The following is a 25,179-nucleotide window of genomic DNA, read 5'->3' as shown; positions in this document are numbered from 1 at the left end:
TGCAGGAGGACGAAAGTCCGAGTCTTAATGTCCTTGGCGCTTCCATTCTTGCTCTACAGATGTGAGACTTGGACTCTGACCAAGGATCTGAGACAAAGACTTAACTCCTTCGGTACTAGGTCTCTTCTGAGAATCCTTGGCTATTGCTGGTCAGACGGTGTGTCCAACAAGTATTTGCCGAGAGAGACTCAGATGAAATTTGTTACCTGTATAGTCGTGAGCGTCAGCTGCAGCTGTATGGACACATGTCTCATTTTCGGGACACTGATCCTGCTCACAAGATTATCTCAGCGAGGGAGCCTCGTGAGTGGAGGAGGCTAACGGGTCGCCATGTTCCTCGTGGTTGCAGATGGTTGATCAGCGTCTCAAGGAGATGCGGATGGGCCAGGCATCTGCCTGGGGTATAGCCAGACAGAGACCCCTGGAGTACCAGCAGAAAGTGGATGTGATGCGCTGCTCCCACGCTTGCTTCCATACCTGACCTGTTCTGTTCTGCCTGCTTTTATGCTGTTTGGAGGTGTACGGAGTTGCACAGTCTCTGACATTGCAAAGTTCGATCTGGATTTTGATCACATTATCTTTCTAGGGTGAGATGAATGTTATCTTCTCCTTGCCTGATTGGCATTTATGATAGTTTTTATCCTCTCTGGGCCTGCAGTGGTGAAGGCTTTGGTCAGTTTGCAGTTTGGAAATATACAACGAGATGTGGACAATGGCGGGAAGTTACAACTACACCAAAGAAAGAAAACTGTTTATAATTTGACCGAACAGTTTAGATGTCTAATCTTAGATGAAAGTACTTTCAGCTCGGCAAAAGGGAGAGGGAATGGGGGTCAAGCGCCATTGCAACTCAAAGATTTCATTGATAAGTTGTATCGATTTATTTTGCAATATTTCTCAAACATAAAAAAATTTTATTTTAATTTAATTTGAAGGGGAGGGCGGAGTTGCTGTTGCATTCCCATGATAGGCGCGCATAACCACGATTGACTTTAACATTTATTTACAGTATTAATCTTAAACTAGACTTGGCACCCAATACCCACTGGTCCATTGCGTTACGACATTGTGCATGCCATTCATTGCTACCTGAGAGCCTCACCACTCCACTCGCCGCAACCTTTGCTCCAACCACACACGACTTGCTCACCTTCTGCCATTATCCTCACGAAGAGGGGATTGCTGGAGGCGACTGCCAGCGCTTGAGTTCGCCAAACTTTGTTACACAACAGAACAGACAGGCGATAATTGGCCACTCGCGTCCTGTGGACATTTAATCACTCGGTCTGTCTTTACAAAACAATTACATGCTCCCAGCGTTCGTCCCATGCCGAGAACACATCACGACGCCTCCCACCGATGTTAAACTGCAGAGCATGTTAAACTGCAGTCCCTTGGCGCGTCAGAAGTACCTTCTGAAGGAAATAAAGACACTCCTCGAGTTACGATGGGGTTACGTTCCGACAAGCAGGTCGTAAGTCGCAAGTCGAAGTGGTCGCAAGTCGAAGTGGTCGCAAGTCGAATCACCCCTTATGGACTTATTATATATTACATATTTCCAAGTCCGTATTCCACCATAGCATCATTTGTTGGATTTAAAAAATACACACAGGGAAACCAAGGGGAAACTGGAAGCCATAAAGATGGAGTGAAGAGGTACACCGGGAAATAACAAGGGTAACAGAGGAGGAAGAAGACATTTAAAAAGAAGTCTGTTATTATGGAGGAATAAATAGAGCTCCATGTGTTTGGTTATGTATTTTGGGAACGCCATGTGTGTTAGGATCACACGAGATTGCGTGAGATGACGTCACAGCATTCGGTCAAACGAATGAAGCAGTAATTTTAGAAACTGCATGTAAAATGTACCTCATTTTGCTCGGGGAGCCAGAATACTGCGAGTCCACCTTTGAAATGTGAAAATAATTAAGTTAACGGACACTTTGAATTTGATGCACGCCTGGAACGTATGACATCAACATGTACTCTGCCAGGAAGTCAGGAAGAGCCGTCGCGTATCGCATGGTACAGTACGAGCGTTCACGTTTTACTTTGAACTCACAGTTGTTTCTAAAGCAATCGGTGCAACTTTGTTTTCTTCAATTTGATCATTGAAATTCGCTCTAATTCTAAACAAGGGTGAAAGCTACTCAAGGTTTGGGGGTTGTGTAGAGTACAGTCCAACTTTAATCGGTCATCATCATCATTGGAATGTCTGTTGTAAAGACACGGACATCAAGTCCGTATCTTGACGCAGAGAGCATCAAGCACCATCTTTTTATACCAGGCAACGGCAACGGCAACGCAGTAACGCAGACCTCGCTCGGCCCCGCCCACAGCAACCTCTCTCAGCCCCGCCCATAGCTGCCTCGCTCGGCCCCGCCCACAGCGATCTCGCCCGGGCCCGCCCACAGCGACCTCGCTCGGTCCCGCCCACAGCGACATTGCTCGGTCCCTCCCACAGCGGCATCACTCCGCCCTACACGGCACTATCGATATATTATTCGTACAATGCCGGGTACTTCTGCTCGCTGAAAACAAATCTATGTGAAACATGCTAAATCATGCTAAATGCTAATCATGCAGAAGTACCCGGCAAAAACGCAATCGCTCTGAAATACGTGCGAACGCGTGACTGAGTTAATGGCGGCAACGAACATCACGTGATCGCTCTGAGCGAATCAGCGCGCTGCTCTGCTTCCGGTCAGATTCCGGTCATAATATTTCGTGCTGAGATAAAAAATATGGTAAAAACATATTACGAAATAAATTTTTAGGTCAGCCATGTTCGTCCCAGGCTCAATGGCCATGTCTGTGCCAAATATCAAGTACGTGAGCCTCTCCGTTTAGGAGTCTATCGGTAACATTACACACACACACACACACACACACACACACACACACACACACACACACACACACACACACACACACACACACACTGTGTTTTATATATATATAGATGGAGCGTAACGGATGTTGTCAGCGCGAGGCACAAGAAGCAACTGAGATTTTTGCGACGGTCGTAAGTGCGAGTCGTCGTAAGTCGCCTCCGTCGTAACTCGAAGAGAGTCTGAAGACTGCAAAGGTCTGGCAAGGGCGTGGAAAAGCAATGATGCGCCATTTGGCATCCAGGATTCCACCGAGAGCCTTCTAGGTTTCACTTCCAGGCCTCACCCTCACCAAGGGATTATAAAAGCGCCGCTGGTGTAGGCTCTCTCTCGCTCTAAGCCTGATCTCTCTGCCTGCCTCACTGTCTATGCCTGCACTCTCTGTGTGTGCAGTGGTGGTGGACGATCTTGCCTTGATGGGCAGCGCTCACGTTGGCAGGTCGGAGCCGGGAGCCGAAGTGGTGGACGGACGGAGCGAACCCATGCTAGGGCCAAAGCCATGCCACACCACACCATGCCACACATATCTCTTAGGCTCTCACACAATAGGCTATCAGCTCACACTTTCTTCTTTCAGCTTTGTTAATTGTACCACCGCTGGTGGCGCACCTTCACAGCTCTCTTGCAACACTCACACGACACACACGACATTGTACCATCGACACTCAACCCACCCTTTACCACACATATTGCTCCCCTTTTTACCCCCCTCCTTTAGCGCGCTTGGGTCACGGAAGCACGTCTGCTTTCGACCAGCAAGTGAGAGGCCATTGACCCTCGTACTTTCTCTATCTTCTGTTCTTTTTTCCCCTCCATGGATGGTCTGATGGGTGCCTTGTATTGTAGGTAAGGCCGACAATTACCACATTTTCCGGTGTATTAACCGTGATGGTGTATTAACCGCACCAATGTTTTTCACCATCAAAAAAAAAATTAATGTTCCTGGAGAAGCTTGATGATGGAGGACTGCAAACGTGTAGTCTTATCAGCCATGTCATCGGATACATGTTGGGAGATGCGTGTACAGCGTCGAACCGACAGATCATGGCGTGCCATGAACCCGTCAGCCCACGAAGGTCGTGGTCGTAAAGTCCCCAATGTCATCCTCCTTAGCCAAGCTCTTTCCCTTCAGCCTGAGAGCAAGTGTTGTAATTGAAAAACGTGTAAACTCAAACTAATTTCCCATTATAAGAGGTAGAGGTTAGGGTGAGTGCCTCCTCAAACCTCATCTTATTGTCCTATTTTTACAATTAGTGTTTTATTTTATTTAAATTATAATGTTTAAGATCAACCTGGTGTTCCTTCTCCAGAAAGTAGAAGGTCCTCATTTGAGAGCTCCTCCCAGTATGAGTACAGCAACTCCTCAACATCACCTCCTCCACCTCATCAAAGCTGACAGTCTGTCTTGGCCATTTTGACAATGTTACGTTATGTTTTTAACACATCATTATTCTCATTGAAACCCTTAAGCCCATGGACAAATTGATGCAAAGTTTCCCCCATACACCCTTCATACACGAATGGGTGACTGCCCTCCAATATCCCTCAACATTACAGAGAACATCCGTTGTTATAAAGGCCTTCCAGAATTCCCTTAAAGTCATCTGATCATTATCAGTTTATTACTCCCGCCAGGGAGTAATGCATTCGATCGTGTCCGTCCGTGTGTGTATGTGTGTGCGTATGTGTGTTCGTATGTTCGTGTGTTTGTGAACAAGATATCTGGAAAAGTTCTGAACGGATTTGGATGAAAGTTGGTGGGATGATTGCCCTTGGGATAAGGAAGAATTGATTAGTTTTTGGTGAAGCTCAGGATATTATTCCAGATCCAAGAATTTTTTGAAGGATTTTTTTACCATTGGAAGATAGGGCTCCAACTTGACCCACGGTGGGAGTATGCGCAATACTGAGTGGCGTTCTAGTTTCACCTGCAAATCACTAAATCATTATCAGGTTTGCAAATGTTATTTGGAGATAATACTCCGAAGTATTATCTCTGAAGTATTATCTCCGAAGTATTAGAATGTAGAAATCACTCCCTGGTCCTCATACAGTGCATTCAGAAAGTATTCAGACCCCTTCACTTTTTTCACATTTTGTTATGTTGCAGCCTTATGCTGAAATCGTTTAAATTCATTTTTTCCCTCATCAATCCACACTCAATACCCCAGAATGACAAAGAGAAAACAGGATTTTAGAAAGTTTTGCAAATTTTTAAAAAAGAAAAAACTGAAATATCACATTGACATAAGAATTCAGACCCTTGGCTATGACACTTGAAATTTATCTCAAGTGCCTCCCATTTCTCTTGATCATCTTTGAGATGTTTCTACACCTTGATTGGAGTCCACCTGTGGTAAATTCAATTGATTGGACATGATTTGGAAAGGCACACACCTGTCTATATAAGGTCTCACAGCTGACAATGCATATCAGAGCAAAAACCAATCCATGAGGTTGAATGAACTGCCTGCAGAGCTCAGAGACAGGATTGTGTCGAGGAACAAATTTGGGGAAGCCTACAAAAAATTTTCTGCTGCATTGAAGGTTCCCAAGAGCACAGTGGCCTCCATAATTCTTAAATGGAAGAAGTTTGGAACAACCAAGACTCTTCCGAGAGCTGGCCGCCCGGCCAAACTGAGCAATCGGGGGAGAAGGGCCTTGGTAAGAGAGGTGACCAAGAACCTGATGGTGACTGGCTGAGCTCCAGAGATCCTGTGTGGAGATGGGAGAAACTTCCAGAAGGACAACCATCCCTGCAACATTCCACCGATCTGGGATTTATGGCAGAGTGGGCAGACGGAAGCCTCTCCTCAGTGAAAGACACATGAAAGCCCACAGAATCTTGTTTCTCACAGTCTGAGAGTCCTTTCGGTGCTTTTTTGCAAACTCCAAGCGGATCCTGTTTTCTCTGTCATTATGGGGTATTGAGTGTAGATAGATGAGGGAAAAAATGAATTTAAACGATTTCAGCATAAGGCTGCAACAAACAAAATGTGAAAAAAATGAAGGGGTCTGAATACTTTCTGAATGCACTGTATCACCTGTACGATCACCTCTTTCATGCTGTCCCAAAACATCCATTTTTACTTCCATAGTGAGGCCTTCCTCTGTATTTTGCTCGCACTACCTACCTTGCTACTCCACTAACACTTTCTCGTCATGATTCCAAGGGTTACACTTATTACAGCGGCCCAATTCACGCACAAAATGGGAAACATCACGACATGCACAACGCTAACATGGAGGGTTTCCGGAAACTGAGGGAGGGGAAGGCGATCTAGCTAGAATCCGGGTGTTATCGTGAACACGTTTTTATGTTGTTCAGCACGAACATTTAATTTCAGCATTACTCACGAACTCGAGTCATGTAATTCCCCCCAAAAAATGGTACAAACGACAGGTGCACATGACTCCAAAAATGCGCAAACACAACACGTGTAAAATGCAAGCTTACCATACTGGAACTGGAACATACGCCATAAACAGTGTGGTGACGTCACATGCCAGGAAATGGTAGCATGTTTTTTTCAATTTAAATCGTATGTTTTTTAAAAGTAGCATCAAATTCTATACATGTTCTTTATTTAAACGTATCACAATGTGTACACTTTTAAAAATCTATCTTGGTCATTACAGGCCCATTCTGATTGTGGGCTTGGTGCAGAGACGCCATTGGAGCCATTGGAAACCCGGCCCTGGAGACTTGGTGGGCATTCCCATCAAGCATTCCTCACTCCTGTTGGTCAATCCATCAGAATCAACAAGACCGCGATGACATGTCGGAGTTACCGTGCATGACTCAACAGGTAAAAACGTGCAACCGTAATCGCTTGTACTTACATCGTTTTACATAACTTTGAAAGCTCCAAACATTCCCTGATATGTAGAATATAGATCTACTGGTACATGTATGACAATTGGAACACAATTGAAATTCAGCATTGAAGATTGATTCTCCTCTTCTTCCTCCGGAGCGAAGTTCTCCTCAGGCCGCCCCGCCCTCGTGGAGCCACCAATAAACATAAATGCATGATGGCACTTCCGGATCCACAGCACATTACACTGCCATGGCTGACACACGCTGGCCAGAGAGATTGTGATGGCATTCAGCACACATGACATGTGTGCCTCTCATAGGAATTCTCACCAACTAGCCTCGCCTACTAACATGAGGCGTTTACACCCACAAATTAAGATCTAACCTGTCTATAAATTACATACGTTGCCTCCTCAGCATCACGTGTAACAAAGGACTTACTCCGACAGGTCCCTGTTACATGGCAATCTAACTGCTACTCGAAACACACTGACCATAATACTGCACATATTACAGTATCTATGGATTCCCCTCCTCCCCCCTTCCGCGTAACAATATTGTACTTCTACTCCATGTTAATACAACTTATTTGACATGAAGATTGTGAATATAAGAGCATTTAGAAGGAGGTAGTGGGACGGTGCCAAACTTCATTTTCCTACGCCTTTAGGAGGTGTTTCAAGAGTCAAACCCGGTATTTTTAAATGTCAATAAATTTTTCTTATCAATGATGACAGTGTCATCATGCAGTTTCTAATTCAGGAGGCTCTAAATGACCAGAGACCATCAAAAAACATTTTGTACCCTACTGCAAGGTTAATCTAAATTATAATGCATCTGGCAACTGAACTATATAGTATGATTCGGCAACAAGGGAATTTATTCTGCATGAAAGTGCATCAACGGGACACCAAAAGTAGAGATAAAAACGAAAGGTCAACTTCATCTCCAGCACATAAATACAGAAATAAAAACAACATTGTCATACCTGTAAGCTGAGCACCATCAGGTTTGCAAAGTAATCGAGATTCTGCAATTTTGTGATTTTGTTTTTGCCTAGAAAAAGCTCCTCCAGTCTTAACAGTTTTTCAAAGTTCTCGAGTACCTGCAAAAGAGGTTCAGGTTGGAAAGCAGAAAGGAGTTCATTCCCTACAGCAAAGGGGTGTATTAATAAGTAAATAAATAACTTTTATCAGCAGATCTGCTACTTTATACAACCTGCACATTTACAGTTATTCTGGTAATACAGGAGGGGGGTTTGGGTGAAGGAGAGTATACGAAGGCGTTTTGAAAAGTAATGCCTCCTATTATTTTTCTCCAAAACAGGTAAAGATAGATAATGGAATGAAACGAAGCAGGGTCCGCACATTAGGTCTTCTCACCACCGGTTGCGAAGTTTTGTGATTCTGACACTAGATGTTTCAGTGCTACGTTCGTCAAGATGGCAGGGGGCAGCATGACATTGTCAGCACTGTGAAGTGTGAAATTCTGGAGATGAGAGTGGGGATGACTCACTGGAGATTAGAGTGGGGACGACTCACTGGATATTAGAGTGGGGACGACTCACTGGATATTAGAGTGGGGACGACTCACTTGAGATTAGAGTGGGGACGACTCACTTGAGATTAGAGTGGGGACGACTCACTGGAGATTAGAGTGGGGACGACTCACTTGAGATTAGAGTGGGGACGACTCACTTGAGATTAGAGTGGGGACGACTCACTTGAGATTAGAGTGGGGACGACTCACTTGAGATTAGAGTGGGGACGACTCACTTGAGATTAGAGTGGGGACGACTCACTGGAGATTAGAGTGGGGACGACTCACTGGAGATTAGAGTGGGGAAGACTCACTGGAGATTAGAGTGGGGATGACTCACTGGAGGAGATTCGAGTGGGGATGACTCACTGGAGGAGATTTGAGTGGGGATGACTCACTGGAGGAGATTCGAGTGGGGACAACTCACTGGAGGAGATTCGAGTGGGGATGACTCACTGGAGATTCGAGTGGGGACGACTCACTGGAGATTCGAGTGGGGATGACTCACTGGAGATTCGAGTGGGGATGACTCACTGGAGATCCGAGTGGGGATGACTCACTGGAGATTAGAGACGGGGACGACTCACTGGAGATTAGAGTGGGGACGACTCAGTGGAGATTAGAGTGGGGACGACTCATTTGAGATTAGAGTGGGAACGACTCACTGGAGATTAGAGTGGGAACAACTCACTGTAGATTAGAGTGGGTACGACTCACCGGAGATTAGAGTGGGGATGATAGACTGCAGATGAGAGTGGGGACGACTCACTAGAGATGAGAGTGTGGATGACTGACTGCAGATGAGTGGGGACGACTCACTGGTTAAGTCAGCAGGGCGCACAGTTCTATCATGACGGCATAACTATCATGACGGCATAACAAAAAGACTATTTTGACGGCATAACAAAACGACTTGAACGTTGGTAGAAATGTGTGGACTGCAGAGGTGTTTATGTTGAAAAATAAATATTCACCATGGTAGAATAAAGATTGATGTTAGTATCTGTCTTTGTTTCATTTAAATATATTGTTATGTCGGTGGGGTAAAGGAATATCTAGAGCCAGATAGATCTGTGTAGGTAGGTATTCGACTGTCGTGATAGGGAATCAACCTTGTAATAAGTTCTGTGTTTTTTTTTTTGTTTGTTTTTTTTGTATACTGAATCGAGGCTCGTGAAAGAGCTGACATTTACTTCACAAACAAATCAACCAGACAAACAAAATATATAAAAAGAGGGAGCGGAAGACAAGAGAATGGGAAGCACGCAAACACTTGAGAGCACACAACATTTAAGAGCAGGGAGATGTGTGGGAGGGAGAGGGCTTGGGGGGAGGAGGCGTGGGAAGGAGGGGGGGGAGGGGTGGGAGAAGTATAAAACACAAGGACACCAAGGACTTCCAGGACAGAAGTTGGTATTTCAAAAAGTGGAATTGGGGTGAAATTATCGGGGATAGAAAAGATCAAGGTTTTGGATGGGGGAAGATAAGAGATGGTGGTGAACAGCTGTTTTTAGGCGGTTTGTCGGGATAAGAGTATACCTTTGAACATACCAGGATGTTCGGGTGTTAAATAGTGTAGGGAATAAGATAACACCCCTTGTGCGTCAGATGTGGTAATCATTCCTTTGTCCCTTATGGCAATGCATACACATATAAACACTGAGATAGGCCCTTTAGTGCACACAGTAATTAAATCCCCTTCCCTTACAACGACTTTGGAAAACAGGCAGGAAGCCAGATCGGGGCACTGCCGGATGGCCGCCGCCAGCTGCACCTCCGGCAGGCCTAGCAACATCGAGTGACACGAGCTATAACCATGCCACAGGCAACGTGTGATTGGTTGGCGTGGAAGGCGCGAACCTCCAGCCAATCAGGGTGGGAGGCGCGAAGACGCAACTGAGAAGGAGGTGGTTAATTGGAGGGAACATTGGAGAAGGTTCGGTGGACGGTGGGAGACTGGAAGGGACTGGTTGGTGGCGCACCAAGGCTGACGTCACCGCCACAGGTTATAAAAGGGCATGCCGGACGACATTTTCCCTATGGCGCTGTACGTCCCTCTCTGTCTCGTCTGGGCTCTGTCTCTCTCTTTCCTCGCTGGTCTCTTGTCTCTGTGCTTCCCTTCTTGGTCTTGAGAGGTCCCTGGTGGTCGTTGGTTCGCAATCTTCGTGGTGCTCGGTGCTTTTGGTGCTGTGAGCGGGCGGGACCTCGTGTGCGATCGATTTGGAGCTTGGAGCGAGGCGTGCCGCTGAACAGACGAGGCCGGGGTGAGCAGGTCGATCGAGGCCTGGTGGCACATGAGCGGGGCCGAACGGAGCCGCGTTTGGAGGGCGACCACGACAAGACGACGGACAGTTAAGACGCACCAGATTTCACAAATACACTCCATAATGCTTCATTTTCCTTTCATTCATTCCTGTGTCCTGTTGTTGAGTCTGGTGTGTGGGATTCCAATATAGGATTTAGTTTATTTGATTACCGTCGCGTTTCTTGTTATCGGGTTCTGCGGAATAAATCATTATTTTTGTACATTTTACCCTGCATTCCCGTTTTTCATTAATTCCCTGCAGGATCGGAGCTGCCGTCGGTTCGCCATAGGTAAGCGCTGCCGCTTCTTCCTCTTCCCTTCCTCTTCCCACGAGTCAAAGCAAAATCCGTGTTTGGTTGTCGCCTCCAGTAAATCCGTTTGGTCCATCCGCGGTCCCAAGTATTAACCGGAGGGATTTGCACGACAATATTTACCTGTTTTGGAGAAAAGGAATACGAGGCATTACTTTTCAACACGCTCTCAGAATTGCTGGAGTAGAAAAAAATGTTTGAAAATTAGAGATATCCAAGTGTAGTGTCGATACATCCATTGTGCCTTGTTTATCAGCATGTGTAAACACATTAATCCCAAGCAAAGCATGTTGTGATGGTTTGAGAGATGAGGAAAAGATCAGAATTAAAAAGCAGGATGTGTGGGATTTAAAAGGGATTGACTTGATGGATTAAGGTTGAACCTTTTCCAATGCTGCTTTTCTCCACAAATATACCAAAAGAGAAAACCAAAGTATGATTTGTATGTCCAGCGAAGATTTGCCTGTGACAATTCCATGCAGGACCATTAACGGTGTTGTAAGAATCAGTTACAACATTGGCTCAGATCATGAGTTTAATCTCAATCGATCCCTAACAATACCTGTAAAGAGAACCAGCGAACATCATATCAATATTCAGCATACATCTGAACTAGTAATGAGTTTACAGATGAGCACAAGCAAGCCGTAACAAAGTGGCGGTACGTACCATCTATTTATGCACCAGCATAGCATACAGTAAATGTCTCAGGTATGATCATAGCGCTGAATGACCGAGTTCTTATAACGGCCGCGTAGCGGACAAAAGACGCATGACGCATGACACCTGGGTTCAGACGTTAGACAGAATTTCATGACATTCTCCCCGGCGTTAAATCTACACTACCCCTAGGGGTGAAAGCAAGTGGAATAGCAGTATGGAAAACGTCAGTTAGCAAAAGGGTACATAGAGCAGCAATGCATGTCAGTCCCAGCCGTAGCGATCGGGGCGGCAAATTTCTCTCCCGGCGCATGTTCGGTAAGCGTCGAGGGCTTCAACAGCGAGACCAAATTCCCCCACGTCGGAATAACTGCCTATCTCGGGAGACCGCGGCGGCGGCTCAGGGCCGACCGGATCGGGCGTGTGCGGGAGCGGAGTTGACGGTGAATGCCCCATCAACGGGTACCCCTGGCAAAGTTCCGGCTGAACGGTATCCCCGCACGGAGCAAAATGACGCACCGAGACTGTAGACTCGCGTCCATTTTGCAGCAGCACTCGAACGTGCTCGGGATTGGCTTGGAGAATGTGAACCTTGTCGACAAGCGGGTCATATTTACTTTGATGAACAGCGCGTTTGAGGAAAGCCGGTCCGGGCTCAGCTAGCCAGCCCGGCAAAGGTCGAACAGCACCAGAACGGCACGAGTAACGAAACAGACAATCGTGAGGAGTTTGATTAGTAGCAGTGCATAATAAAGTCCTGATCGAGTTAAACGCCCCGTGCACGATCCAGGTCCATCGGTCCAGTCCTAGTCCGCGAGACTTAAGGCCCAGAGTAATGGCCTTCCATATAATGCCATTACATCTTTCCACCTGACCATTTGCCTGTGGCCTGTACGGGGTAGTATAGCTTGAAGCTATATTGCGCTGGAGCAAATAGGTCCTCACATCCTGGGACAGAAACACAGCACCTCGATCGGTGTGTACGTAAGCCGGATCCCTGAACATGGAGAACAAAATCTGCAGACACTGGATAACCGTCGCAGCGGACATATCATTGTATGGGAAAGCAAAAGGGAATCTGGAGAACTCATCAACTATCGTGAGGAGATAGCGAGAGCTATCCGAGGCTGGTAGGCTAGGACTAGCAGGGAGACACAAAGCCGGTAGAGGCCCTTCAAAGTCCATTGCCAATCTCTCCCACGGCCGAGTAGCCTGAATCAGCGTACCCATCGGTGGTTTGTAGAAATGAGGTTTGAGTTCAGCACAAACGGAACAAGTGTGACACAGCTGCCGAATGTCCTCAACAGAGTAGGGCAAATTGTGACTGTGCACATAATGAGCGAAACGCATCACTCCGGGATGGCACAACGTTTCATGAAGAACACGCAGATCCTCAAAGGAGGTGAGACTCGCACACACCGAAGGGCGTGATAATGCGTCTGCAGCAAGATTATCCTGCCCTGGGAGATACTTAATAGTGTAGCAAAAATCGGCTAGCTCTATCCGCCAGCGAGTGATCTTTTCATTCTTAATGCGCTGAGCATGGAGCATGTCGTACATGAAAACGACGCTTTGCTGATCAGTAATGACCTCAAAACATTTGCCAAGCAGATAGGGTCTCCAACGCCTAATAGACTCAACGATGGCGTACGCTTCCTTCTCGACAGACGAATGACGTTTCTACGCGGAGGAGAGAGTCCTTGAAAAGAAGGCTACAGGTCGCCCCCCTTGAGAGAGTGTGGCAGCTATCGCGTGGTCTGACGCATCGCTTTCCAAAACAAAGGGTTGACTGTCATCGATAGACGACACAGCGGCGCCAGCTATATCAGACTTCAGGCCATGGAAAGCGGCCTTGGCGGCATGACCCATGGGGAACACTTTGCAATCTACAAGTGGGCGGAGCTTTTCAGAAAAATTTTGGACCCACTTCGAGTAATGTGCAAATAGTCCGAGGGCACGCTTTAAAGAAGAGCGATCATGTGGTGGGGCCATGTCGAGCAAAGGTCGCAGTCGCTCCTCGTCTGGAGTGATAGTGCCCCTGGGTCACAGTGTACCCCATGAGATCTATCGTTTGGGCGGAATAGTGACATTTAGCCTCGTTCAGGGTTAGCCGATACGTGCGCGCAACCTGGAGGAAACGCTGCAAATTAGCATCATGATGGGCCTGATCGTACCCACAAACTGTTAGATTGTCCAGGTAAACAAAGACATCGGTTAAGTGTTCGTGAGCGATTACGTCATCTATGGCCCTTTGAAAGCATGCCACCCCATTTGTGACCACAAAAGGTAATCGAGTGAACTGGAACAACCTCTGTCCGGATTCAAACCCGGTGTAGATGCGATCGGCCTCCGCAATAGGGATCTGATGATACGCACTGCGGAGATCTAATCTGCTGCAGATAGAGTACTGTGCCACCTGCCGAACCAGGGAATCCAATCCCGGGAGTGGGTCGGCGTCCAATTACGTAAACCGATTAATCGTCTGCGAGTAGCCGATTACCATGCGTTTGCGATGATTTTCTGTCTGGACTACCAGAACTTGAGCCCTCCAAGGCGATCGACTAGGTTTGATTATACCCTCCTTTAGAAGTCGGCTAGTTTCCTCCGCTATAAATTGCGTGTCAGCTCGTGAGTTTCGTCGCGATTTAACGGCAACTGGGGTGCAGTCAGGAGTCAAATTTGGAAACAGCGTCAGGGGTTCAATTTCCATCCCGGCCAGAGCACACACAGAGAGAGTATTGTCACCTCCAAATTGCATTTCCAACCGTCCATGTCGACGGAGAAAATCGTGACCTAGTAGCACTTTGGACCAAGTTGGTAAAACCATTAAATGCACATCCGGAAACATTCGGGCATTGATCACTAGCTTCAGCCGGCATTCACCTTTGGTACGCAGCCAAAGAGCTTGGGAAGCCATGAAAATCCTGCGCGTTGTCACGAGAATCGGCCAGCCATGCTTCTGGACGAGCCGCAAGTCAACATAGCTATCAGTAGAGCCCGTGTCGATCAAGGCGTTGACCATCTGTCCCTTAATCATGACTGGAATAACAGCGTTGGTTAACCCGGGTAGCCCTGTAGTTGTCGAAACATCCAGAGGTGGCAATCGAGCCACGCGCGCGGGTCCGACGCCAGCTAGGGTCGAGCTTGGCGTAGTTGTCGAAACATCCAGAGGTGGCAATCGAGCCACGCGCGCGGGTCCGACGCCAGCTAGTGTCGAGCGTGGCGCGGATCGCCCCACGGGCGATGAAAGAGTTCCCGTCAAGGGCGTGCGTGCCGCATGAGGCCCGCACGGGGAGATCCCCAGTCAAGGGCGCGCGACAGCGCCTCGCAGGCTGCGAGTGGTTCCTAGTCAAGTTCGCGTGAGATGCAGATTGTGCCCCGGACTGTGCGAAAAGAACAGACAATGTCGGGCGAGTTCACCGGCCCCGTGTCGATCGGCATACCTTTGAAAAATGACCTTTCCATGAGCACGAATGGCACGTTGCTTCGCGCGCAGGGCAAACTGTTCTCAAATGATTTCGATTTCCACAAAAATAGCACTTTGCGGTACTCCCGGCAGATGGGTTCGCAGCAGCAGCGGCTGTCACGCTCGGGCCCAAAGCCTCGGGAGTGGCCGTTGTCCCCGATTCCAGCGGAGGTTCAGCATCCGCTCGCTCCACTGCCACAGATCTCTCCGGTTGCTCACCGGTTAGCCCCGCAGTGACGTACGGACGATCGTACGCCTCCGATTGTGTCTGCACCTCGTAGTAAACGAGCGCCAACTTATGGGCAGTCTGAAGGGTTAGATCGGCAGTTTCTAGCAATCTTTGACATATCATCGGTGAGTGTATCCTGTAAACAAATGAATCTCTCATTAAATCGTCACAGACCTGTTCATGGGATCTAGGTTCACCTGTACAGTCCTTCGCTAAATGGCGGAGATCCTGAACGAAGTGGTCGATGGATTCCGAAGGGTCCTGTCGTCTTGAGGAGAGCAGGTACCGGGTATAGACCGCGCTTTGAGTCTTGATGTAGATTCGACGTAGTTCCGCTTCAGCAGTATCGTACGTGACGCACTGAGAAATGTACTGATAGACAGAATGGGACACGCGAGAGTTGAGCACTGCGAGCTTGGTCTCATCCGGGAGATCAGCCTGGGCTCCGAGGTAACTCGTCAGCAGTCGAAGCCAGTGCTGAAGCTGGGCAGCCGAGTCCGATGCTTGTGGATCCGCTCCAAAGATCGGGACGAGGATCAGCTTATGAGTGATCGTTGTCGATCAAGACAAGAGACGATTGAGATTAATTGTTGTAAGAATCAGAGTTACAACATTGGCTCAGATCATGAGTTTAATCTCAATCGATCCCTAAAAATACCAGTAAAGAGAACCAGCGAACGTCAAATCAATATTCAGCATACATCTGAACTAGTAATGAGTTTACAGATGAGCACAAGCAAGCCATAACAAAGTGGCAGTACGTACCATCTATTTATGCACCAGCACAGCATACAGTAAATGTCTCAGGTATGATCATAGCGCTGAATGACCGAGTTCTTATAACGGCCGCGTAGCGGACAAAAGACGCATGACACCTGGGTTCAGACATTAGACAGAATTTCATGAAAAACGGCATTGAATGACTGTACTTTTTCCCCATTATTGTCAAATCTAGGCATGGCTCCACTTGCCCAAGGTTACATGCAGCAAGCATTATGCATGTAAAAGTGGTACATATGCCCTCAAATACATTTTCTGTTTTGTTTAGAAAGTTCCCCACTTCCACTCACAACATCCGCACCTCCTCACCACATACCCTCCCCATCCCACAAAGTTGCATTGCAAAAGGAAACTGATGGCAAAGTGGCAGCAAACAGCAGGAATAACAAATCAAATAACTGACCACATACAGCACTGGAGTATCAGGAAGATCCCAGATAGACAAAGATGGGGTCAACAGTGGGAACCTGGATAAGTTTCGGCTGCTAATCCTCCACCCTCAACCCCACCCAGGCACAGCCAGGTGAACCTAACAAAAACTGTTTGCAAGATTCACCCCTCCGTAGACAATGAATACGAAAGAAAGAAAGGAGAGATGGGAGACAAGAAGAAACCACACACACACAAACAGAACCCCCCCCCCCCACGCCCCCCCCCCCCCCCCCCCCCACCCACCCAAACCAGCTATCATTGTCAAGAAATACCTCACTGCTTATTACCTTACCACCACAGAATGTACACAGGAATCCTCCAGCACACAAATCAATATTGTTATATTTATAATGGAGTTCCATTTCCAGAAAACACTAATGATGCACTCCAGTTGAGTAATTAATTAAATAACAAGACCGAAAATCTAACAGCGGCCATACACCGCCTGATGTCATTACGGTGGTATGGCGGCTCTAACAGCAGCCAATGAACCATACACCACTTCAATCCATTGACTTTCCATTCACGACATTGGGATTAAAGTGTTATGGTAATATTTACTACATTATTATTATTATTATGAAAATGATACAACTGAAATGATACAACAACAGGCATTTCAAGGCCATTTTCCCTGCAAGAGCAGGGGTTAGCCTTGTGGTCCCCATGACAATCTTCTCCATTTTGCCCTATTTTCTGCATCTCCCCTTGTTAACCCCCTTGCCCGCATTTCTTCTTCGACCATCTTTAGCCAAGTCTTTCTCGGTCTTCCCCGTCCTCTACTTCCTTCTCCATTCATTTCCGTCACTCTTCTCAACCAGTCACTTTCATCCTTCCTCAACACATGACCAAACCATCTCAACCTGTTCCTCTTCACAGCATCAATCACAGGCTCTATTCCCATCATCTTTCGCAATTCATAATTTGTCTTCCTCTCTCTCAACGATACTCCGCACATCCACCGAACCATTCGCATTTCCACCCTTTCCAGCCTTCGTTGCTGCTCTACATTCATGACCCATGTCTCGCTCCCATAAATCATAACACTTCTCACACATGCAGCATACACCTTTCCCTTCAGCTTCAACGACACTCCCCTCCTCATCAGCATGCCACTCAGTTCCCGAAACTTCTTCCATGCACATCTTACTCTAGCAACCGTTGCCATGACTGATCCACCTTCTCCATTCAGCACGTCTCCGAGGTAGCAAAATGTTTTCACACGTTCCAGCTTCACGCCGTCTCCAAATTCCAACTCAACATTTCCTCCATCTGCAGCTCCCTCTGTGCACACCTTACATTTGAATATAGCTGCCACACTGGTTAATGACCCTCTCAGACCACTACATTTTCGATGAACCCACTCAGCGCACATTGTACATTGAATGGAGTTCACTCCGACACCCTTCCTGCACACAGCACATGGCCACTTCCCAGTTCTTTCCACCTCACCACATGCTTTACCACTTGCCATCACCTTAGTGAGGAGCAGGTAAGCTCAGGTGCAACTTCAGTGGCGGAGGCGCACAGGGAAGTAGACCTGTTAGGGGAGCCACACGACCTAGTCCTGAAATTGTGCGAAGGCACAGGGAGTTGAATCGGGGGAGTGAGACCCCAAATTGGGAGAGCACCACAGTATGGACAATGGGAATTGGTTTTTAGAACCACATAGTGTAAGATGGCCAATGGATTGGCAGGGCGAGACCCCGGGTAGTGTAACTGTGTTAATGTCATTTAGAAGATAGTTCGGAGAAAATCTCTTCGCACCATCTGCATCCACTCACTGAGGTGATAGGACGCCACGCCAGATTTTGTGAACGATTTGGGGAATGTAAGACGCATCATGACGGAGTTTGACATTGTGTGTGATTCCATCCCTTCCTTATTGGGAGGGATTGGGAACGAATTTGGAATTAGAGGGGATGGGAAAGACAAAACATAGCGACGAATTTGTAAATTGTGTAAATACGGGGAAGGGCAAGGGTAGTGTAGATGGACATGGGGGGTGACGTACGTGTAGGGACGAGCTTTCTCCGCTCGCTCTCCAGCGCCCCTCATGTCGCATTACCTTGTATGATGTGTACCCTTGCGCCCTTTCCCCCCGCTAACCTCTGCTCTGTCTGCCTCCCCACTCATGGACCTATGGTCTTTTGTGCGAGGGGAGTGTGCAGGTGCCCTGAGCGGTGCGGCCGCACTCTTGCTGCCTGCACCCTGCTGCCTGCCTGCACTGATACACCATATGGACCACACGTTCTGTGGCCTGGCACCTTTGCTGGGGCAGACCATTGCTGCCAGCAGTATCTGGCTTGCGGACCACTGTTCTTAAGTGGCGCACATGCCAAGCAGTCGGACCACCTACGTTGGCCCTGCTGGCCATAAATAAACAAGCGGACGCGGGTTGTGCCCTTTTTTATTAATTAACAGCAAGTAAGAAGATCAAGCCAAGATCCATCGGACAAGCAAGACAAGCACAAGACATCATCCTTTATTATTTTTGAAATGTTTTTGTGCATTTTCATTGATGGTGCTTTTCATGCATTTTGTTTATTATGGTGCATTTATGGTGCATATGGGTGTATGGTGTATTGGTGCAGTGCATGGCAGTGGTATTTCCTCTTTTCAAAATTCCTTTTTCTTTTTCCCACAAAAGACAGGTCCTGGGTTATAGTTGTAAATAATTAAATAGCAGTGTCTTGTAAATAACATGCTCCCCACCGGCTTAAATGTTTAGTTTGAAAATAATTCCGTAATTCGGTTAATTGTGGGCGTGAGTCAGTTAGGTAGGACACAACGCAGCAGGGGGACATACATTCACGTGAAAAAGTAAGTACACCCCATGTAAAGTTTTGACTTTTTCAACATATTTCAACATACAGCTATTTGATCTTCATTTCAACAATATTGATAGATAAAGGTGATACAATATAACAAACATCATGAAACATTTACATTTTGTAGTACATTGTATAATTTAAATAAACAAAAACGCAAATTTCACATGTGGAAAAAGTAAGTACACCCCTACATTTATCACTACTTCAAATACCTAAAATTAGAATCAGGTGCACCAGCTCAGGTGCAAATGATTAGAACATCGTTAGAGAGGATCTTGGAGGAACCTGTCTTAGTTAAACCTCAGACATTTAGTTTGGTTTGCTCTTTGTTGTTGAAGCGTGCCGCATCACCATGCGTAGATCAAAAGAGTTCTCTGAGGCATTCAGAAAGAAGGTTATAGATGCCTACGAGTCTGGGAAGGGAATTTAAAAGATCTCCAAACAATTTGAAATTGATCATTTGACTGTCCGGAAGATCATCTACAAGTGGAGAAGATTCCAAGCAACTGCCAACATGTTTAGGCCAGGCCGTCCCAGCAAGTTCAGCCTGAGAGCAGACCGCAAGATGCTGAAAGAAGTCTCGAAGAACCCCAGAACGTCATCCCGGGACCTACAGATAGCTCTTGCCACTGTTGATGTCAAAGTGCACGAGTCCACCATTAGAAAGAGAAAAAGAAAAGAACCACCTTTCGAGGCCATTTTTTCCCCGCAGAGCAGGGGTTGGCCTTTTTTGGGCAAATTGGTCCCCTTTGTGAAGCAATGTTTTATGGCTGGATGCCCTTCCTGCCGCCAACCCTGTTAGTCCCCTCTTGCGACACACAGGGAATTACCAGTGAACTGGTACTCAATTTGCCGACCTCAGAAGGATGACAGGCTGAGTCAAACCCCCTGGTGTTAATTCAGCGATCGACCGGGATTCAAACCCAGGATCCTAGGATCCCAAGCCGGCACCCTAACCGCTAAGCCAACACCAATACCATTAGAAAGAGGCTGCACAAATTTGATCTACATGGGAGGTGTGCCAGGAGGAAACCTTTGCTGTCCAGAAAGAACATCAGGGCAAGACTAACGTTTGCCAATGAACACCTTGGCAAAGACCAGCACTTCTGGAACAATGTGCTCTGGACAGATGAGTCAAAGGTAGATCTATTTCGCCACAGTACCAGAAGACATGTTTGGCGAAAACCAAAGACAGCATTTGACCACAAGAACCTGATACCAACTGAAAAGCATGGTGGTGGAAAGATTATGGTTTGGGGCAGCTTTGCTGCATTAGGGCCTGGGCAGCTCACCATCATAGAATCCACTATTAATTCTTCATTGTACCAGAGGGTGCTTGAGGATAATGTGAGGCCATCTGTTGGAAATTTGAAGCTCAACCGAAGGTGGATCTTGCAACATGACAATGACCCTAAACATACCAGTAAATCCACCAAGGAATGGCTGAAAAGAAAGAAATGGAGGGCTCTGGAATGGCCAAGTCAAAGCCCGGATCTAAATCCCATCGAGATGTTGTGGGGGGATTTGAAACGAGCTGTGCAAGGTGCAAGTGTGCATGCAAGAAACCCCTCAAACATCGCACAGCTGAAAGAATTCTGCATGGAGGAGTGGGCAAAAATTTCTCCCAATCGATGTCAGAGACTGGTAGACAGTTATAAGAAACGCCTACTTGCGGTTGTTTCTGCCAAAGGGGGCAATACCACCTATTACAGACAAGGGTGTACTTACTTTTTTCACATGCGAAAATTTGCATTTATGTTTATTTAAATGATACATTGGACATCAAAATGTAAATGTTTCATGATATTTGTTATATTATATCACCTTTATCTATCAATATTGTTGAAATGAAGATCAAACAGCTGTGTTGAAATATGTTGAAAAAGTCAAAACTTTACATGGGGTGTACTTCCTTTTTCACGTGACTGCATCTAGTGTTAAAACTGTCGCACTCAGGGTGAGGTTAAATGTAGAGGAAAACTATGCCTAAGTGTGACATGTAGATGTAAAAGTAGTCCTGACCCAGGTTTTGGCTCGGGGCAAGCCTGGAAAAAGGAGGGGTGCAGTGTTGCGGTTTTGAGAACCCACACATATAACATCATTAAAGGTTAAAAGGTTGCACCCCATAGATAGGCCAAAAGCAACACGTAGGTCACCATAGGACATCAGTTATTTCATATGTGTTTAGATAAGGCCATTCCCAGTAGTTGCATCTGCGTTGCGTCAAACAAATAAGAGTAGGCCCTTCCGTTCATTTTGGCAGCCTCCCTTCCAAGCGACGCCATTAAGCGCTCCCCAGTCTGTGCCCCATGGCCCCTCCCAATTTGTTACGCGCCTTTGCCAGCAGCATTCGCAACCTCGCTGGGCTTCCGCCCAAACCAGCCCAGAAACCCACGAGGTAAGGCCCGAAAAGGGGGCGGAGCGCCAGGATGGAGGTGCGGCCACATCAACCAGCCATCAGGGCAGGGCCGGTAAGCCATAACCAGCCAACCAGGGCTGGAGTGAGATCGCCTGACAGGCGTGGTTTTGGGCTTCCAGAGCGTTCGCTAGCTTGGTTATAAAAGCGCACACGCAAAGCCCTTCAAGAGGACTTATCGTGGTTGGAAGGACTTGGAAGGACTCGCTGGCGCTGATTGCAAAGGACTCGTGAGGAAGGCGCAGTGTGATCAGAACTTATGGAGCAGCGCTCATTGCAAACGGACTGAAGCCAAGATTGGTATTGAAAGGTCTGGAAGGAATTGCGCTTCACGAGAGGGCTGACTGGGCGAGTGCGCGGCATGCATTACTGAGAACTGCAGCGTGCAGGACATAGGGGAGGGGGCACTTGGAGTGAGTAAGACCGGTAGCACGAGTACAAAAGCGCCGGTACACAAATTACGTACGCTGATAGCCCAAGCTTACCTTTCCCCGTCACGATAATTGTCGGCTCGCGCTACGCTACACGGAGAGCTGCCTGCCGGGTTTCATCACCTGGTACGGGTCGAGGACCGGAGCCTGGACACCATCGCCGGACCTTCCACTCTACCATCTACATCCCCGCGTGAGTCTGGAGTCTGAGACCGAATCTGAGAGTGAGCGGCCCCGAGTCCAGGGAATACGTTAAGACTGCCCTGTGTACTTTTCCTTCCTCTTTCTTTCTTGTACATTCTTTAGTTTCCTCTTCTTCTTGTACAAATTGTAAATAAATTGCCCTGTTCTTTCTGGTTTCTCCTTAATCCGATCGTCCTAGTCTTTTCTCCATTGGGTAAACGCGGCACGATTCGGGACCGCTATAATTGGGTTAGTCATTGTTGACAGCTCGGGTCGCGGATTGCTATCCGCTCGGCAATATTCCAACAATATCCGTGATTCGGGCGGGAGCTATTCCCTTGCTTTATGGTCGGTGGTAGTAATTAGGTAATAGGACTAAAACTCGATCAACAACCCGATTTACCACGGACCGGAAGGAACGTTATAACTTCCAGGATCGCGTCGGCCAGATAGAGGCCAAGGGGATTAATCCCATCTTGATAAGGGGAGAGCGACGTTTCGGAGATCCGCAACAATATATATACATTGTGTGTGTGTGTGTGTATGTGTATGTGTGTATGTATATATATATATATATATATATATATATATATATATATATATATATATATATATATATATATATATATATAAATATATATATATACAGACTTGGCATTTAATATGGATTATATATTTTTTTCTTGACTTGGGTTTACTTTCTTAACTCAGTATATCAATCTAGTGAGTTTCTTTTACACTTTGGTGATTTATTTGTTAAAAGAACCATGTCACTGATTGTCTGTCTCAGCAAGAAGTCAACAACAGGATTATATCACAGGTGGCGTGGCAAAATGTACGGACAGGTGCATTTGATGATTGGCTTCACAGTCGGGTATACAAGAGCTGTTGCGTTCTGTATTAGTGGAAAACAACTGCTGCAGCTGCACGTCTCCAAAAGTTATTGCAGCTTCCTCTGGAGATGGTCCGTCAACTCGACAATGCTGTTTGCCATGGAGTGGTGGCTTTACGAAATTACGGCATGAAACAGCGTGCTATTGCTCGGCAGTATGGCATCACTCAAGGTCAGGTGTCAAAGATCCTGAAACGAAATGCTCAGAGGGGTGTCCCTACTCCAATACCGAGGCCAGGACGTCCCCGCAGAACCACAAGGAGGGATGATCGCCAGCTGCACCGGTTAGTCCGCAATGGCCGTACCGAGTCAGCTAATCGGCTTCGGGCTGAGTGGCAGCAACTGACAAATGTGCCTGTATCCAGAAGGCTAGTCAACCAACGACTGGTTCAAGCAGGCAATCATGCCAGGCGTCCCCTGAGAAAGCCACACCTGACCAGACAACACCGCCAGCGCCGATTGCAGTGGGCCAGAGAGCACCGTCAATGGCAGCCAGGACACTGGAATCACGTGATCTTCAGTGACGAGTCTAGATTTCTGGTCTATCGTCAAGATGGTCGCGCCCGAGTGTGCAGACAAGTGCATGAAGCCTACAACAAAGATTGTATAGTGCCAAGAGTCCAAGCTGGAGGTGGTGGGGTGACTGTTTGGGCTGCTTTTCATGCAGGGGGAAAAACTGACCTGGTTGTTCTGAATGGAAACCTGAACCAGTTCAAGCACAGGGCCATTCTGGAAGAAACATTGCTTCCATTTGCTCATGCAGCCTTTTGAGGAAACTTTGTCTTCCAAGATGACAATGCACGGCCTCATCGTGCTCGCATGATCCAACACTTTCTTGCTGACCGTGGTGTAGAGCATATGGAGTGGCCTGCCATGTCCCCGGATATGAATCCGATAGAGAACTTGTGGGCAGAATTAACACGTCAAATCGACCACTTGGACCAGCAGCCGACCTCTGTGCGTGAATTGCAGCAGGCTCTTGTCACTGCATGGCAAGCGATTCCTGTCCAAACCTTGGCAAATCTCGTGAACAGCATGCCTCAATGTGTACGTGCTCTCCTGAATGCTCGTGGGGGTTACACGAAGTACTGAACTGTAATTTTACTGTCCATAATCCCAGTCGTAATTTAACTTTGACTTTTGTTTTTGTTAAAAAAAATTTTGGCTAATGTGCAAAATAAAGAGATACTTCTGGGAAACGTACAGAAGTTTAACACAGTACTGTCCATGAATTGAGTTCGATATCAGTTTACATCAGTTTCAAGGATCAATTTATTTGTTTCGAAATGTCAAATGTGGTTTTTGTTTCTTTTAAAGGTCACATTAACAAAATCTAGAATAATTTCAACATAATTCCAATGAACTTTTGGTTCTAAGACATCTTGAAAAGTAAGTTCACCCCCACAAAAAAAATATTCCATATTAAATGCCAAGTCTGTATATGTATATATATATATATATATATATATATCTATCTATAATTCCAGTAATCTCTGTTTGTACGTCTGTACGTTTGTACGTCTGTACGTTTGTCTGTGACCGCTGTTTCTCGACAACCACGGGTCCGATATACTTTTAACTTGCCAGGTATATTGCTGGGGACCCGAGGATGTGCCTTTTCAAGGTTTCATATTAATCGGACAATTACTTACCGAGCTATGTCCAAAAAACGATTCAACCAATCAGAGAGCAGCGAACGATCGCGTGTGCCGAACGTGGAGGACACACTCTGCCTCGGATGGCACATTTGACAGCGTATTCATTTATTTCACGTTTGCAAACTATGTTGGCGTTAAACTATGTTTTAAAACTAATAAAACCGAATTTGCGATTCATTCGCTTTCCTGCGCGTTTGTGCACGCGATGGCGATTTCTTTACCAAACTCCGGAAGCCGTTCGCTTTGGACCAAACCATTGCATGTAAATAGAGGGGGGGGATTGTCACCGTACTCGCAAGCCGTTCGCTTTGGACCAAACCATTTCATGTAAA

At 46.8% G+C, this 25,179-nt stretch overlaps 1 protein-coding gene across 18 annotated transcripts in view; it reads right to left on the bottom strand.

The window, feature by feature from the left end:
- PPP1R7 (protein phosphatase 1 regulatory subunit 7) overlaps positions 1–25,179 on the bottom strand; it is a 75,576-nt gene that overhangs the window by 12,277 nt on the left and 38,120 nt on the right. For 14 of the 18 annotated variants that reach the window (XM_068111943.2, XM_068111942.2, XM_068111941.2 and 11 more), the window contains one exon: positions 7,700–7,816. The exons of the other annotated variants lie outside the window; for them this stretch is intronic. In XM_068111943.2, the coding sequence (XP_067968044.1) occupies positions 7,700–7,816 (117 nt within the window). The remainder of the gene's footprint in view (positions 1–7,699; positions 7,817–25,179) is intronic. 18 annotated transcript variants of the gene reach the window in all.

The sequence above is a fragment of the Myxine glutinosa genome, chromosome 4 (genome assembly GCF_964187855.1).
Source record: "Myxine glutinosa chromosome 4, kmMyxGlut1.1, whole genome shotgun sequence".
Lineage (NCBI taxonomy): Eukaryota > Metazoa > Chordata > Myxini > Myxiniformes > Myxinidae > Myxine > Myxine glutinosa.
The sequence above is the reverse complement of the archived record's forward strand: the minus strand, read 5'-3'. Positions and strand labels throughout refer to the sequence as shown.